Source organism: Triticum aestivum, chromosome 7D (genome assembly GCF_018294505.1).
Source record: "Triticum aestivum cultivar Chinese Spring chromosome 7D, IWGSC CS RefSeq v2.1, whole genome shotgun sequence".
Lineage (NCBI taxonomy): Eukaryota > Viridiplantae > Streptophyta > Magnoliopsida > Poales > Poaceae > Triticum > Triticum aestivum.
In genome coordinates, this window is record NC_057814.1 from 36,903,563 (window position 1) to 36,917,922 (window position 14,360).

At 45.9% G+C, this 14,360-nt stretch overlaps 2 protein-coding genes across 2 annotated transcripts; one reads left to right on the forward strand and one right to left on the reverse strand.

The window, feature by feature from the left end:
* Positions 1-5,888: 5,888 nt before the first annotated feature.
* Positions 5,889-7,969, reverse strand: LOC123163903 (GDSL esterase/lipase At1g29660-like). The gene is made up of 5 exons (XM_044581311.1): positions 7,630-7,969; positions 7,232-7,417; positions 6,985-7,097; positions 6,435-6,915; positions 5,889-6,291 (listed from the first exon to the last, which is right to left on the reverse strand). The coding sequence occupies exons 1-5, from the start codon at positions 7,922-7,924 to the stop codon at positions 6,092-6,094; spliced, it is 1,275 nt and encodes a 424-aa protein (XP_044437246.1). The 5' UTR covers positions 7,925-7,969; the 3' UTR covers positions 5,889-6,091.
* Positions 7,970-11,192: 3,223 nt separating this feature from the next.
* On the forward strand, positions 11,193-13,012 carry LOC123164069 (putative inorganic phosphate transporter 1-13). Its single transcript, XM_044581480.1, has 2 exons — positions 11,193-11,822; positions 11,972-13,012. The coding sequence occupies exons 1-2, from the start codon at positions 11,193-11,195 to the stop codon at positions 13,010-13,012; spliced, it is 1,671 nt and encodes a 556-aa protein (XP_044437415.1).
* The last annotated feature ends 1,348 nt before the right edge of the window (positions 13,013-14,360 follow it).

A 14,360-nucleotide genomic window follows, 5' to 3' on the forward strand; every position in this document is an offset into this window, starting at 1 on the left:
GTGTTTGAGGCCCGTTTGAGGCGTCCGTCTGAGTTGAAAAAACGTGACCGGACGGCCGTCCGGCCCGCCCAGACGTATGAGACGGGTTTGAGGCGTCCGGCTATAGATGCTCTAAGTTTTGAGCAGGGTACTGCTAAATGACCGGCTGATTCATGTACATTTTTTTTGAAAAAGCTGGCTACAGCCCATGGCTATATGGCAATAGTCCACTATTTAAAATAATGGAAACTAGAGAGGAGGAATTAATCAATCTCCAACACTGATCCTCAAAACAAACACATTATTCATCTACGGATATTGATGTGGGAGACGGTCATCCAACCACATTACCTAAACATTCATCCTGGTCCGACCAATTTGAAATTCAAATGGTAAACGTTTGTGTCCGGTGCGCCGGCGGAACATTGCGCCGGACGCCACCCGCGCACACACTCGTGTCGTACATAAAGAAGCCAGAAAATACGGCACGCACGATGTGGCCCCTACACAGGTTCTCTCCCTACCTTATCTCTTCATCTCCTCTCGAAACATCTATCTCTCTCTTGTCAAATTCCCCACGAGCTAGCCCACTAATTCTCCATGGCTGCCATTGATTTTTGTTGCTACGCTCGGCCAACCTTCTCCCCCGTCGTGGCTAGCGAGCCATCTTCGATTCCAACTCCGCCCATCCCCGCGACACATAGCGACCGCGGCGCGCCGTTGCCGGCCTCTCCTGCAGCGCAGCAGACCCCTCGGGGCGGCTGGAGGTGCTGGGAGCGCTGGGGCGCCCGTGCTATGATGCGCATCAGGAGTTGCTGGACCTCTGGCGGCCGTGCTGCGAGATGCCACAAGGTCCACCAAAGCTGCGGCGGGGCTGCGTCAGGATGCTGGAACCGGAGACCCCCGGTGCTACTATCGGTTGCATCTTGGGGAATGCAAGCTGTGGTGTGTTGCTGCTGCTACTAAGTTTTTTGCTGCTTCTGCTGAGATTTTTGCTGGAACCATTACTAGGATTTGCTAGAACCGGCTATCTTTTTGCTTCAACCAATTGCCGGAAGTTTTTGTTGCTTTAGATTTTTTGCTGGAACTATTATTCAATTTTGTTGGAACCGGCAAATCTTTTTGCTTCAACCAATTACCGAAAGTTTTTGTTGCTTTAGATTTTTTTGCTAGAACCATCATTCATCTTTTGCTAGAACCTGTAAATGTTTTTGCTTCAACCATTTTACCAAAGGTTTTTGGTGCTTTCAGAGTTTTGATGGAACCACCAATAAGTTCTGCTGGAACTGCCAAATCATTTTGCGTCAACTAAGTACTCGAGGTTTAATTTGTTTTAGATTTTTGTTGTAACCACCATTATGTTTTGCTGGAATCACCAGTAAGTTTTGCTGGAACCGCCAAATCATTGTGCTTCAACCAAGTACTCGAGGTTTATGCTGCTTTAGATTTTTGTTGGAACCACCATTATGTTTTGCTGGAACCCGCAAATCTGTTCGCTTCAATCAAGTACCGGAGGTTTTTTTTGGGGCGCATAAGTACAGGAGGTTTTAGTTTCTTTAGATTTTTTTGCTGGACATGGCAGTGCAGATCGATGACGGCAAGCCGGAGACGAGGACGCCGGGATGTTGCAAGCATGGTGGCCACACGCTGGAACCTGCCTATATTGGAGCTGTAGCCATGACGAGCGGAGGCAGCCGAGGCGAGCGGGGGTGGCGCCCGTGGTGGCCCGTGTGGCCGGCAAGCACGGAAAGCCGAGGGCTAGTGCGGGCAGCCGGCCAACGCGTGTGCAGTCTGGCATGTGTGCAGCACCTTTTTCCCCATTTTTCTATCCGATGTTTGACTTTTCTGGAGCCAATATTTTTATCATACGGTTACAAATAGTTGTATGGGACGTACGTGCAGCAACGGCCCAAATTTAGGCCGGCGCGCCGGCGCTTATCATTGCCCAATTCAAATGCATGGTGACGGATCACATGGATGTTGCTCCACTCCCGGCGTCCACAACCAGACAAGTTGCCATGACGTAGACTCGGAGAAAAGGAGGGGCGCCGCATTGACGTCGACACAATAAGGCACACGCCCCACGGCGGATGTCGAGGACTGCATGCCGAGCTGCTAGGCAGCATAGAAGTAGGGAGGCTTGTATTGATCCAGCTAGGACGACGTCTGCATGGACGTCGACGCCCGCCTCATGCACCATGCTCACCCCTGCACGTCCACCACCACGGTCGCCGCCCTACTTTTTGTGCACCGTCGCCTCCTTTGCCTTCTGTTCGAGGCGGCGGACTTGTCATGTCATCGAGTTGACCTTATGGGCGGTCGCCTTTGTCGGATCCTCCACCACAGCCATCTCCGGCAGCTTTTTGTACGTGCCCATGCGGCGGGGGTGAAAAGTGGTGGGAATTGGGGTGGAAGGCAGCGGAATGGTAGGGGAAAGGGTTGAGAAAGGGGGTTTTGCTGCAAAAATAGTGCGGCCAACTCCAAATGCACAGGCTCCGCCTCATTTTTGAGTGGGCCGGGGGTGTCAGAGTCCTATGTGGCTGGTGTCTGAACTCTCGCAACGCCCCCTTGTTTTCTTTCGGTTTGTGGGAAAACAGACACCCGAACTGGTCCGCCGACAAATGTGGGACACCGATGGATGGCATGCGGCGTCCGGACGCTGGCAAGAGGTTTGGGGTCGGTGTCAGAGATGCCCTTACTCCTTTAGGGCAACTCCAATGGGATGCATGAAATCAGACACACACAAAATCAACGGGCACGCTTGGATGGACGTGTTCGTGGACATCACTAGAGGAGTCAGTCATCCAAACCAGTGCATCAAATGTTCGCCCCAGGTCCGATCTCCTTTGTTTGACATGCATATGTAATTGAATAGAAATTTAGCATATGTATAAATAGATACAAATATATACAATCACAACCAAAAAGCATCAGATGTTCAATAAGTTTCTACATTCAACCGGTCTCAAAAGATGTCAATTTCTTTCCTCCCAGTTCGTCTGCCCGTGCCAAAGTATTCACTCTTCGGCTAGCCACTCTGAAGCGCCCGCTTAGCGCTTCAACATGCTAGCATGATACACTTGCAAATGTGATCTTAAATCACTAAAATGTAAAATCTAAGTCCTTGGCTTGGCAACACTTGTCTTCATGCAATTTTGTGGGCTTCACCTTTCAATCCCTTTGTTGCAACTAGTTGGAACTTGAGATAAGCTAATTAATGTTTTAATTCTTTGAGATATGTTGATATAATTACAAAAATCCATCAAGAGGATTAGATGCACTTCCAATTTTCATTACCCGGTTCTGAAAAAGCCAGTGAGTCCTATACAGTTGCAAGAAAAATAAAATTGGGATCATTGGTACGAGTTAGTGATGGAACAAAGATCAACATCACATTCCACCATACCAAGGATAAACCACCTCATAAAACTAGAAGATGGTAGACAGATTGGTTTCTAAGCCAATTTGAGCTTCTCACCCCACAACCATCGATGGGCCTATACATTAATCGACAGTAGATCGGGCCGTGAACTGAAATAACGGAGATTAAAATATAAAAAAATATTGCTAGCTGCTGGTAATTATTTTTTGGAGAACAAAATTTAGTTTTGAAATTCAATTCTTACCCTAGGGGCTCGTATTAACCAAAAGAACTTATAGGACCTCTTTGGTTGTGGGAAGTTTATAACATACTGGAGGATTTGAATCCTAAGGATTTTTTTTCATGAAAACCCTTTGGATTATGGGATGTGACTACTAAATTCCTACGAAATCCATTCATATGCCCCGATTCTATGTGAAACTCGACATTAAAGCTCATTTTATTTGTACTTTTAGAATTCCAATATACTTACATTTTCTCTCTATACTATCTCTCCTCGGTCCTCTAATATTCATGTGTTTATTTCTTATGCACCATCCATAGGCACTTGTCACAAAATTCCTATGTTTTGAAATCGGGTTCAAATTTATAGTGCATGGAATCTCAATGTACATTTTTCATATTCCTATGTTTTCAAATTCTGCAATCCAAAGGAGTATCATTACTAATATTGTTATTATTATTTTTGTCTCTTGAGAAAAGTTCATATGATTGCACTACTATTCTTTTGCTTCTATTGCTTGTGAAAAATAGATGAAAAAAAGGAATTGTTGGCAAACAAATCTCAAAATTTTATTGCCAATTGTGATGTTATCTACTGACGTTATGCTAATTTAAGCCAAGAACTGAGTCAAGCTTTTGGTTCTACGAAATTCGGTCCTTGATGTGTCATAAACCGACTGTTAAGCAACTTGGAAAGATCGACTTTCTTTAAAAATCAAAGAACCTACTCGACTGGTTCGGTCTAGTTTTAGCTTCGCCCTCTAACTTGCTTTACATAGTATATAATGTTATTAAAATAGTTGTTGGCCTAAAACTTTTTATTACTCATCGTCTCACTTAGTATTTGTGCCAATTTCCTGTTTCTAGATTTATGGCTTCGGTTTGTTTTTGTGTTCCTAGTTTAGTTTACCTTACCGTTATTCTCGTTATTATCTCATAGAAGGGCGATATTAGCGAGTGTGGCGTTGCAAAGGACGTGCTCCATGGAGCTCGTTTTGCAAAACAAAAAAATAATCAAAATATGTTTAAAAGTTTCAAAAAATGCCAATTTTTTTTTCTAGATATACATATGCATATTCTTTTTTTTTTTGCGAATACATATTCTTCAAGTATGTATAAATTTTCATCCACCAATTTGATTATTTGCATGCTACACAAAAAAAGACAAATATCTGACACAAATACAACAAAGAAAAAGCCTACTTCAATCCGTGTATTTGTCTTTTTTGTGTACATCACATATGAATATATATGTTCATGAAAATTTATACATGTATACTAAACGTATATGTCTACATCAAACATTTTTTCAGATTTTTTGACATATGGAAAAAGTATTTTGGCTGGAAAATATATATAGAGCTCATTGGAGCTTTCCATGTGATGACTCACGTGAAAATGCTGCTAGTCATGTTCAATCTTTGCTCCCGTGGTTTGAAACATCTATACTGCGGTGAACCATGCGTTTGTGATCATCAAGATAACTTTCTTGGTCTGTTGCAAGAAGCACAGGGCACAAAGCTAATTTTGGACGTAGACAATGGTACAAAGAAGATCAATAGGAGTCGGAAATTCATCGGTGTGGACGAGCTCGCCTGCTCGCGGTATCGTGAGACGTCGAGCTGTTCGGGGATATGGGACGGACGCCGTATTTCAAGGCGCATACGCCAGGTTATTTAATGCATATGCCGGTCGGAGTTACCGCCATTTGGAAGGTGCGTGCAGACGGACGTAAAAAAATTCCTTTTGCCGTCAAAACAAAAAGAAACAAAACGTATCTAGCCATGTCACATATATACCTGGTCGGCTGTACATTATATTGGCCTGGAGTTGAATGCATGATTTGTGCGGGCAATCCAATGTTTTGCGCGGGTATTCGAGTATGTATACCGGCGGACGCAGGGTATTCGGGTATGTATTGAGACGTGCCAGTCGTCGTGGCCGCCGCGTATAGTCGGGATATACGTAGCACTACAGTATGTATTCTTGCTGCCGAATCCATCAGCCAGGGAACTACATGCACTACCTAGTCTTTGAGGCATGCATGTTACTACGTAGGCAATTGTTTTCGTGCACCAGCACCACATACAAATCCAATCAAGAAATCGGTTAATGCATGCATACACTAGTTCGTGTGTGTACATATATTTTTCCATGTGTATCCTGCACTAGAGAAACATATGCACCGTGTGCGGCATCGTCATGTCAAACGGCGGAGTCACATATGCCACTGTTCGACGCTAAGTACCCCCACCTGCTCCATACGATCACATTCAATGCACGGGCCGACGCGTCCTCGTTCCATTGGTATGTGTAGCGGGAGCAGGCGTGCTCGTCCGCTACATCGTCGCTCTCAATAGGAGTAACCTTTATTAGTATCATAGGTACTAGAAAGGTCATAATGACCTATTTTATTCTCCATGGCATACTTATTGCGTATTCCAGTTGCTCCAATTGCACAATTGGAGTGGAAACAAATACGTACTACTAAAATACCACAAGAAGAGATTATTTTTTCTCCAACAGAGCCTTAAAGGTAACTGGAAATGTAAACTGGGGTGGGCCATAGTAGAACGCAGCGGCTGTCAGCTTGGCGGCCCTATCCGTCATGAACTCCGGGTCCCAGAACCAGTAACCGTCTGGGTTGTAGCAGTACGTCCAGTCTGGGTAGCCCCACTGGCTGCACGAGTCCTTGGTATTCACTAGCCCTGCATGCCATACAACAAAACAATTATACAATGAAACAAACCACAATTAAATGAGCATTGGACACACATGTGCTTTATGGTAAATAGAGCATCGGTGCTTGGTTAATTTTCAACAAAAAAGAGTATTTTTATGTGCTTTGTACCATAATTTGCTGGGTGGGCGAAGACAGCCGTGGTGAAGCCGTAGAAGTCGCCGATGGAGTAGGAGAGCCCCTGTTTCTTGGACGAGAGGCTGGCCATGACGGGCTTGAGGGCAGCGTCAAACGCGGTGGCGTTTTCGTTTAGGCTCTTGTCGCAGACATAGTTGTAATTGTAGGGCTGCGGCTTGCAGCCAATGAGTCCAACATTGACGATGGCCATCTTCCTGGCGCCCATGTCATAGAGGGACGAGATGGCTTCCCCGTAAAGGGTGATGAGCTCCTGGAGCTCGGTCTGTGATCGTGGATATCCGGACTCGACGTTCCATCTTGGATCGAGGTCCTGGCCACCGGTGCCAAGGAGGAAGAAGGACTTGGAGAGGAGCTCGCGCACTTTGGCGTCGCCACCCAGCTTGGCCTCCATCTGGGACCTCGTCGCCTTGAAGTGCTCAAGCTGCTTCGGCAACGAGATGGACCGTTCTCCGTTCTGCATGCATCTTTTGTTTCACCTCTCATTCAAATGTTGGTAATTGCAAAGTGCAATGGGTTGACTTACAGTGGAGATTTTGATGCCAGAACCCGCTGAGGCGTAGTTGGCACCCCACATGTTGAGCCCACCGTTCAACGACATGTAAGCTGGAGGGCTCTGCTGGAAGCCGATAGATGTTGCTGGACACGATAAAACCAACCAGCCGATCCATCATGGATGATCGATGAGTAGCCGTATGATCTGTTAATGCAGAGGCTAGGGATATCCTCCTTTTCTAAAAAAAGGATGTATCATGGGTTTGGCACGCACTTACCGACAGTGTCAGCCAAGTTGGCTCCGTTGCTGAACCTGCCGCTGCTAGATTGGGAGACTTGAGGGGGGTACCCCTCCTCCGTTTCGACCTTGGGCAAGTATGCATTGTTGCCGACGTCCAACGCCCCGTCTCCGAACACGAACATGGCCGGTGGAGGCACGGGCTTCGCCGGCTTTACCTCGTCGTCTATTTTCACCAGAACATGCATTATATTATACTCCCTCCCTCCGTTCCAAAATAGATAATTCAACTTTGTACTAACTGTGTATTAAAGTTAGTACAAAGTTGGGTAATCTATTTTGGAACGGAGGGAGTACTATTTCATCGCAAACCCAACACCCAATCAACATATTCAAAATTAAAGAGAATTTAAAAAATTATAATGAAAGAGTACGTACGGCAGAATGTCTTGCAGTCGGGGCAGAGGACGATGCACTGCTGGGGGCAGCGGTCGGGGCAGGTGCTCGTGCACCCCGGCCTCTTCCCGTCGGTGTCCTTGCAGGTGACGTTCCTGGGAGGGACGGCCTCCCCCTCCCCCTCGTTGCCGTCCGGGGAGCCCGGAGACGGGTATGAGCCCGGGGATGGATACGAATCCGGGGAGCTTGGGGACGACCGGTATTGCGCCGATGCCGACGCCGACATTGCTAGCAGGCAGAGGATGCCCACCCTGAGCACACTAACACGCACCGTCATTGCTGCTGCCAACTGGTCCAAGCTAATCGATGGAAAGACAACGTATGCTGCTGCCGCTGGCCGTTGTGATCGAGGGCCTCAAGGATATCCTTATATAGTAGTATGGTTATAGTCAGCACAGCATGCTGGGTTAATGGCGAGCGTTGACCTAGATTGCCGGACCAGCAATGTAAGTAGCCGAACTGTCTTATTAACGACGACAAGTATCAAGCAAGATTTAATCAAGATACTCTTGGAATACAAGTATAGAACAGATCAAGTCGGCAACTCATAAGATTCTCCGGAGCAGTCGAGGCCGGTGCCTCGGGGTGAGGATATATATATATATATATATATGCTTCAATAGGTAATGCAACTGCAGCTGGAGACTTGTACGCGCAGGCAGCGGGAAACAACCCATGGATGAACTGGAGAGATAGAGAGTAGCCTGTGCGTGTGATCAGGCTGACGGCAGACCTACGCGTCCATGCTTCATATTAGTAACTACGGAATGCAGGAGACTAAGTCGAGGCCTTACAAGTCAAATCTTGAGATGCTATGCCTCCTCACGTGCTCATGCTTGAAATCTGAAATCTTCGAAACTAAGTCGGTCGCCTCAAAAGTCAGAGCGCACAATTTTTGTATTTTATTTTTTTGAACACATCAGAGCTCACATCCGATCCAGAATCATGATTCTGACTACCCTTTCTATAGGCATACTTGCCTAGTAGCCATAGAGGGCGCTTTAGCGGTTGGATTTCCACATAACCCAACCAACTTTGTTGATGATGTTGATTTGTGGCTGGGTGCATCTTGGTTATCCAAACAAAGGCAGTGTGTTCGACTATCATCTATATTGGTTATGCTGCCTCATTAAAAACCAATAAATCTTATTTTAGAAAATGATAATTACACCCGCCTTCTGTCCTGCAAATACAAGGGCATGTGCAATGATAGAGAAGAGTTTTTGACTACCCGATATAAGGAATTCGGTGAAGACTGCTTTGCCGAAAGGGGGTATGTCGAGTGTAACACTCGGCAAACCCTTTGTCAAGATGATATCGGCCTTCACCGAGTCCTCCTGGCACTCGGCGAACAAGCTGTTTCAGTGGTGACTCTTTCCTTCGCATTCTACATGTTCATACATGATAGTAAAAACATGTTGTATAAATAGATTATCCCTTATTTCTTAGCGTTATCTCTAATAACTTGTGCATGTATGCCTATAGAAAGGGAAAATCTAATAGAAAATGTGGGGTGAAATAAAGGCATGTTGGCACAATAGAAAAAGTGCCTTCTTCATTCTCTCTCATCCAACTTGTCAAACATCTCATTTATTATCTCTAAGGAGCTGACATGACCCCATTGTAGGATAGGTGTTGGATAAAGGTTTATCCATATGAAACAATATATGCTCATACTTTGAGATGCGAGGAGTATTAATTAGTTTATCTGTAGTTAGCATAGAGGGAAATGTATAATGTAACAGGAAACTACACTATCATAACAGGAAGAATACACTTAAGCAATATAAATGAATACCAAGAATGGATCCTACCATCAAAGCTCCAATCCGATCCAGAATCATGATTCTGACTACCTTGAGAGCCACCTCCTACCACTCCGCCCCCCTTCCTCTCACCACTGCTAGAGACCAGTGGCTAGGCTAAGTCCTGACACTAGCCAATGAAGGCGGAAACGAGGAGATCTCTTCCCCTTAACCTCTACAAGCAACGACTTGAGCTCCAGGGTATGGTTGTGCAGCGGTGGCGGTGATGTTTCCAGTCGGGTAGGCGATCTACATGCAAAGACTTGAGCTAGAGGGTATGGTTGTGCAGCAGTGGCGATGATGTTTCCGGTCGGGGCAGGCAATCTCTGGTGATGAGGTGTTAGTGGCCACAATCCCATCTGCAGGTATGCGGATGGTAGCGGCGACCTTCTGCATCCCAATGAGTCGGCCCTCCACTCAGATGTGTGGATGGCACCATAGTCCTGCACTTCAAGGCAGTTGTCGCTCCAGGCCGAAGGGTCTTGGACCTTCATATCCAATAGCAACGGTGAGTATGTTTTGCTGACCAATTCTGTTTGACAGAAGAGGAAGTCGGAGCATGAGGACGTTGTGACACTCTATAGTGTCCCCAATTGGGATTTTGGCGGTGCCAGTGACCTTCCTCCCTTGCGAATTTTCCTCGTATGTGCGTTGGTGAGATCTTCGTCGTTCCGAGCCTTCGGTGGCCATCAATACTTGTTGCGGCTTGACTGTATGCTTGTGCATATGGTCTTCACTGGTGTGGCATCTCACGTCAAGACTGAGCAATACATGTAGCTGTTGGGATCATGGAAAATGGTGGTGACAACATTATGACTTTGATTTGGTGGTGCTTCTCGAGTACTCGGCCTCGAGCTCGAGTGAAAACCCAAGGTTTGAACCTAATTGGTTATACCTATCAATGGCGGGTTACATTGTTGAAAGCACTGCTAGGATTTGCTCGACCTTATCTTCAGGGTGAAAACCCAGGATTCGATCTTTCGTGCTCAGATCCGGAGACATCGGCGCTCTTGACTGCCATTTCCTTGCTGTGAGGCGTTCTGTTGGAGAACATTTCTCAATGTCTTTGTGATCTGAGGAGATGGTTAGTGTGGATGGCCGTTGCTGTAGTTCGTTGATAACTGTTTTGATCGCTTCTTATATTTTTTCTTTTCACTTTCCTCCACCTAGGTAGAGTTTCGGTCTTGTATGACTTAGCTCTTTGCTGGCGTCATTTTGTGTGTGTGTGTGTGTGCGCACCCATTAGTATTGGTTGTGTGCATCCTAGTTATGAAAAGACCAGGTCCATACTCATTGTGTTTGTACCCTTGAGAAAAAAAACAACCTTTATCAAGAATGATTAATCAGATACCCTGATCTTGTTGTTTCCGTCCTTTTGTCTCAATACGGAACAACTGTTGTCGTCGTCTTCATTCTGTTGCCGTCTTCCTTTTTTAGCAAAAGCGTAGGGCTAAACGACTTCGTCACTAAAGTTATCAATTTATGTGTTCTTCGGAGAATGTAAGGTGGATGTGATGCGGCTGGGGGCGCCCTCGTAATCATATTCCACGGGACATTCGTCCAGCTGTATAGTACAGGGCAAAAATCACTACTCCCTCCGTAAACTAATGTAAGAGTGTTTAGATCACTAGTGATCTAAACGCTCTTATATTAGTTTACAGAGGGAGTACGTTCTATATATGGCAAACATGAAGCAGTTGGTTTTCCAGGGGAAATTTTTACCCAGAGACTACCGCTACAATGTTCACGACCTGGCCTGCGAGGAGGCACGCGTGCAGCTCCCTCTTCCGCCACCTCCATGGCGCCGGGAGCGCCATGCTGTACCGCGTGCTGGACGCGGTGACGTCGGTGAAATGCGAGACGCGGCGGGCTCGCAAGCAGATCAAGGTGCTGGAGGCCCTCGACGTTGCCGGGACGCAGCTATACCACTTCACCACCATCGTCATCGCCGGCATGGGTTTCTTCACGGACGCCTACGACCTGTTCTCGGTCTCCCTCATCACCGACCTCCTGGGCCGCATCTACTACCACTCGGCGGACGGCAGGCTCCCCGGTAACGTTGCCGGCGCCGTCAGCGGCGTGGCGCTCTGCGGCACGGTCCTGGGGCAGCTCTTCTTTGGCTGGCTCGGCGATAGGATGGGCCGGAAGCGGATCTACGGCGTCACTCTCAAGCTCATGGTGGTGTGCTCGCTCGCGTCCGGCCTCTCCTTCCACAACAAGCCCGAGTGCGTCGTGGCCACGTTGTGCTTCTTCCGCTTCTGGCTCGGCTTCGGCATCGGCGGCGACTACCCGCTTTCGGCCACCATCATGTCTGAGTATGCCAACAAGAGGACTCGCGGTGCCTTCATAGCCGCAGTCTTCGCTATGCAGGTGTGTAAGTAAAACTATCACAATATTTTTTGGAGCCTATGCCGTATCTCATTCTTAATCTACAGCCCGCTTCTCTTTTCTCTCGTCTAATTAACTCAGTCAAAGATAATATTTTAATTCTTATCTTATTATGCTTGCACTGCATAAAGGGTTTTGGGAACCTGGCTGCTGGGGCTGTTGTTCTGGTGCTCTCTGTGAGATTCAAGAACATGGCCGCATACGAGACTGACCAGCTCGGGCAAGCAGACTACGTGTGGCGCATAGTACTCATGCTCGGCGCCATTCCTGCCCTGCTCACCTACTACTGGCGCATGAAGATGCCCGAGACAGCGCGCTACACCGCGCTCATCGCCAAGAACCTCAAGCTAGCGGCGTCTGACATGGCTGCGGTCCTCGACATCGACTTCGTGTCGGACATTGACGCGGAGGCCGTCGTTAAGCAGGACGAGTTTGGCCTCTTCTCCATGGAGTTCCTTCACAAGCATGGCCGCCAGCTCCTCGGAACCACCGTGTGCTGGTTCGTCCTCGACGTCGTCTTCTACTCCCTCAACTTCTTCATGAAGGACATCTTCAGCGGCATCGGCTGGTTTGGAGACGCGGCCGAGATGAGCCCTCTCGAGCAGACATACAAGATAGCCCGCACGCAGGCCATCATTGTGGTCGGCGGTTCCCTGCCAGGGTACTTCCTCACTGTCCTCTTCGTTGACCGCATCGGCCGCATCAAGATCCAGCTCATGGGGTTCACCATGATGACCATCTTCATGATCGGGCTCGCCGCGCCCTACAAGTTCTGGTCCAAACCCAGCATGCACGCAGGCTTCGCCATCATGTATGCATTGATCCTCTTCTTCGCAAACTTCGGCCCCAACTCCACCACCTTCATCTTGCCCACCGAAATATTCCCGACGCGGCTGCGGTCGACGTGCAACGGCATATCGGCTGCCGGGGGTAAGTGTGGTGCCATCATCGGTGTTCTCTGGTTCCAGTATTCTCATACAAGCATCCGGAGCTCTCTCCTTCTTCTGGCAGGGTGCAACCTGGTTGGAGTCATGTTCACTCTTGCCTTGCCGGAATCCAAAGGGATGTCACTCGAGGATATAACCGGGGAAATGGTGGAAGAAAGCGAACCATCTCAAGAATCTGCAACGGTTGCTGAAGTTGAGTTCATCCACAGCGTGGAAATTTTGTGACCAGTACCATTCATCCCGGTTGCTGAATGGATTATATAGTGTCTTCTCAAAATTACTCAAACATTGGAAACTTGTATCTTTGAGATGTTTGGATTATATAGTGTTCAATGTGACATGAGATGGGATAGACTCCAAACGAAGTGGCAATAACACAAGTAAATCTAGCCATAGCAAATAGTAGAGCAAATTTCAGTTTCACCCCTTCCTTTACTCCTCTTATCCATATTACTTGCCGCTGGTTTAGTACAACTTTAATACAGAAATATACTAAAGCAGCGACAAGTAATCCCTATGAGCCTACAAGATATTGAACCCAGGACCTGGGAGGTTGTGAGCACGTTGATAGCCACTAGAACCAACCAGACTTAGTGATATATACTCCCTCCGTTCCTAAATACTTGTCTTTTTAGGCATTTCAACAAGTGACTACATACGGAGTAAAATGAGTGAATCTACACTCTAAAATATGTCTACATACATCCGTATGTGATATTCATTTGAAATGCCTAGAAAGACAATTATTTAGGAACGGAGGGAGTACATAGCACAGTTTCTTATCAACAAGAATTGATTTACTGTAGCAGACCAAACCAGCACTGTACGATCGGGCAGGACACTGTAGCAAACCGACCGAGGGGGTATTGTAGCTAATGTATTTTTTCAATTTTCAATTTTTTTCAAAACATGAACATTTTTTAAAATCCAAAATGATTTTCAAAATTTGAACTTCTTTTAGAAACACGAACATTTTTTCAAATTTATGAACATTTTTTCAGAATTGTGAACATTTCTCGAAAGTGCGAACAATTTTTCAAATTTGCGAACATTTTCTTGGAAACTTGAACAATTTTTAAAATTTCAGAATATTTTTTTAAAAATGCAAACAATATTACAAATTTGCGAGCATTATTTGAAAACACAAACATTTTTTTAAAATTTGAAAACATTTTTGAACTTTATAAAAAAAATTGAAAACATTTTTTATCTTCTAGGGCATAAGCATTTATTTATTTTTCTATTTTTTCGTTTTTCTTCTTTTCGCGTTAATTCATTTTCCTCCTTTTTGAACTTTATTATAATTCTTGAAACCTTTCAAAAACTTGAAAAAAATCTTTGGACTACCAGAAAATGTTCTTATTTTAAAATATTGTTTACAATTTTTTTTAAATCTAGAATTTGATTCAGAATAATCCCTTTCTTGAATTTTTTGTTCACAAATTTTCAAAATGTTTGTGCTCCAAAAAGTTGATAATTGTTTTAGAAAGTATATGGACTGAAATTTTTGTTCAAAATTTTCATCAATTGTTGCGACTTTGTTACCAATTTTGGAAAATGTGTTTAAGTTTGT

Coding starts and splice junctions, on each gene's coding strand:
- LOC123164069 (XM_044581480.1), top strand. CDS start 11,193: ATGTTCACGACCTGGCCTGCGAGGAGGCACGCGTGCAGCTCCCTCTTC. Junction 11,823..11,971: donor CCGCAGTCTTCGCTATGCAG/GTGTGTAAGTAA, acceptor CACTGCATAAAG/GGTTTTGGGAACCTGGCTGC.
- LOC123163903 (XM_044581311.1), bottom strand. CDS start 7,924: ATGACGGTGCGTGTTAGTGTGCTCAGGGTGGGCATCCTCTGCCTGCTA. Junction 6,916..6,984: donor CTGGCATCAAAATCTCCACT/GTAAGTCAACCC, acceptor AGATGCATGCAG/AACGGAGAACGGTCCATCTC. Junction 6,292..6,434: donor CGCCCACCCAGCAAATTATG/GTACAAAGCACA, acceptor TATGGCATGCAG/GGCTAGTGAATACCAAGGAC.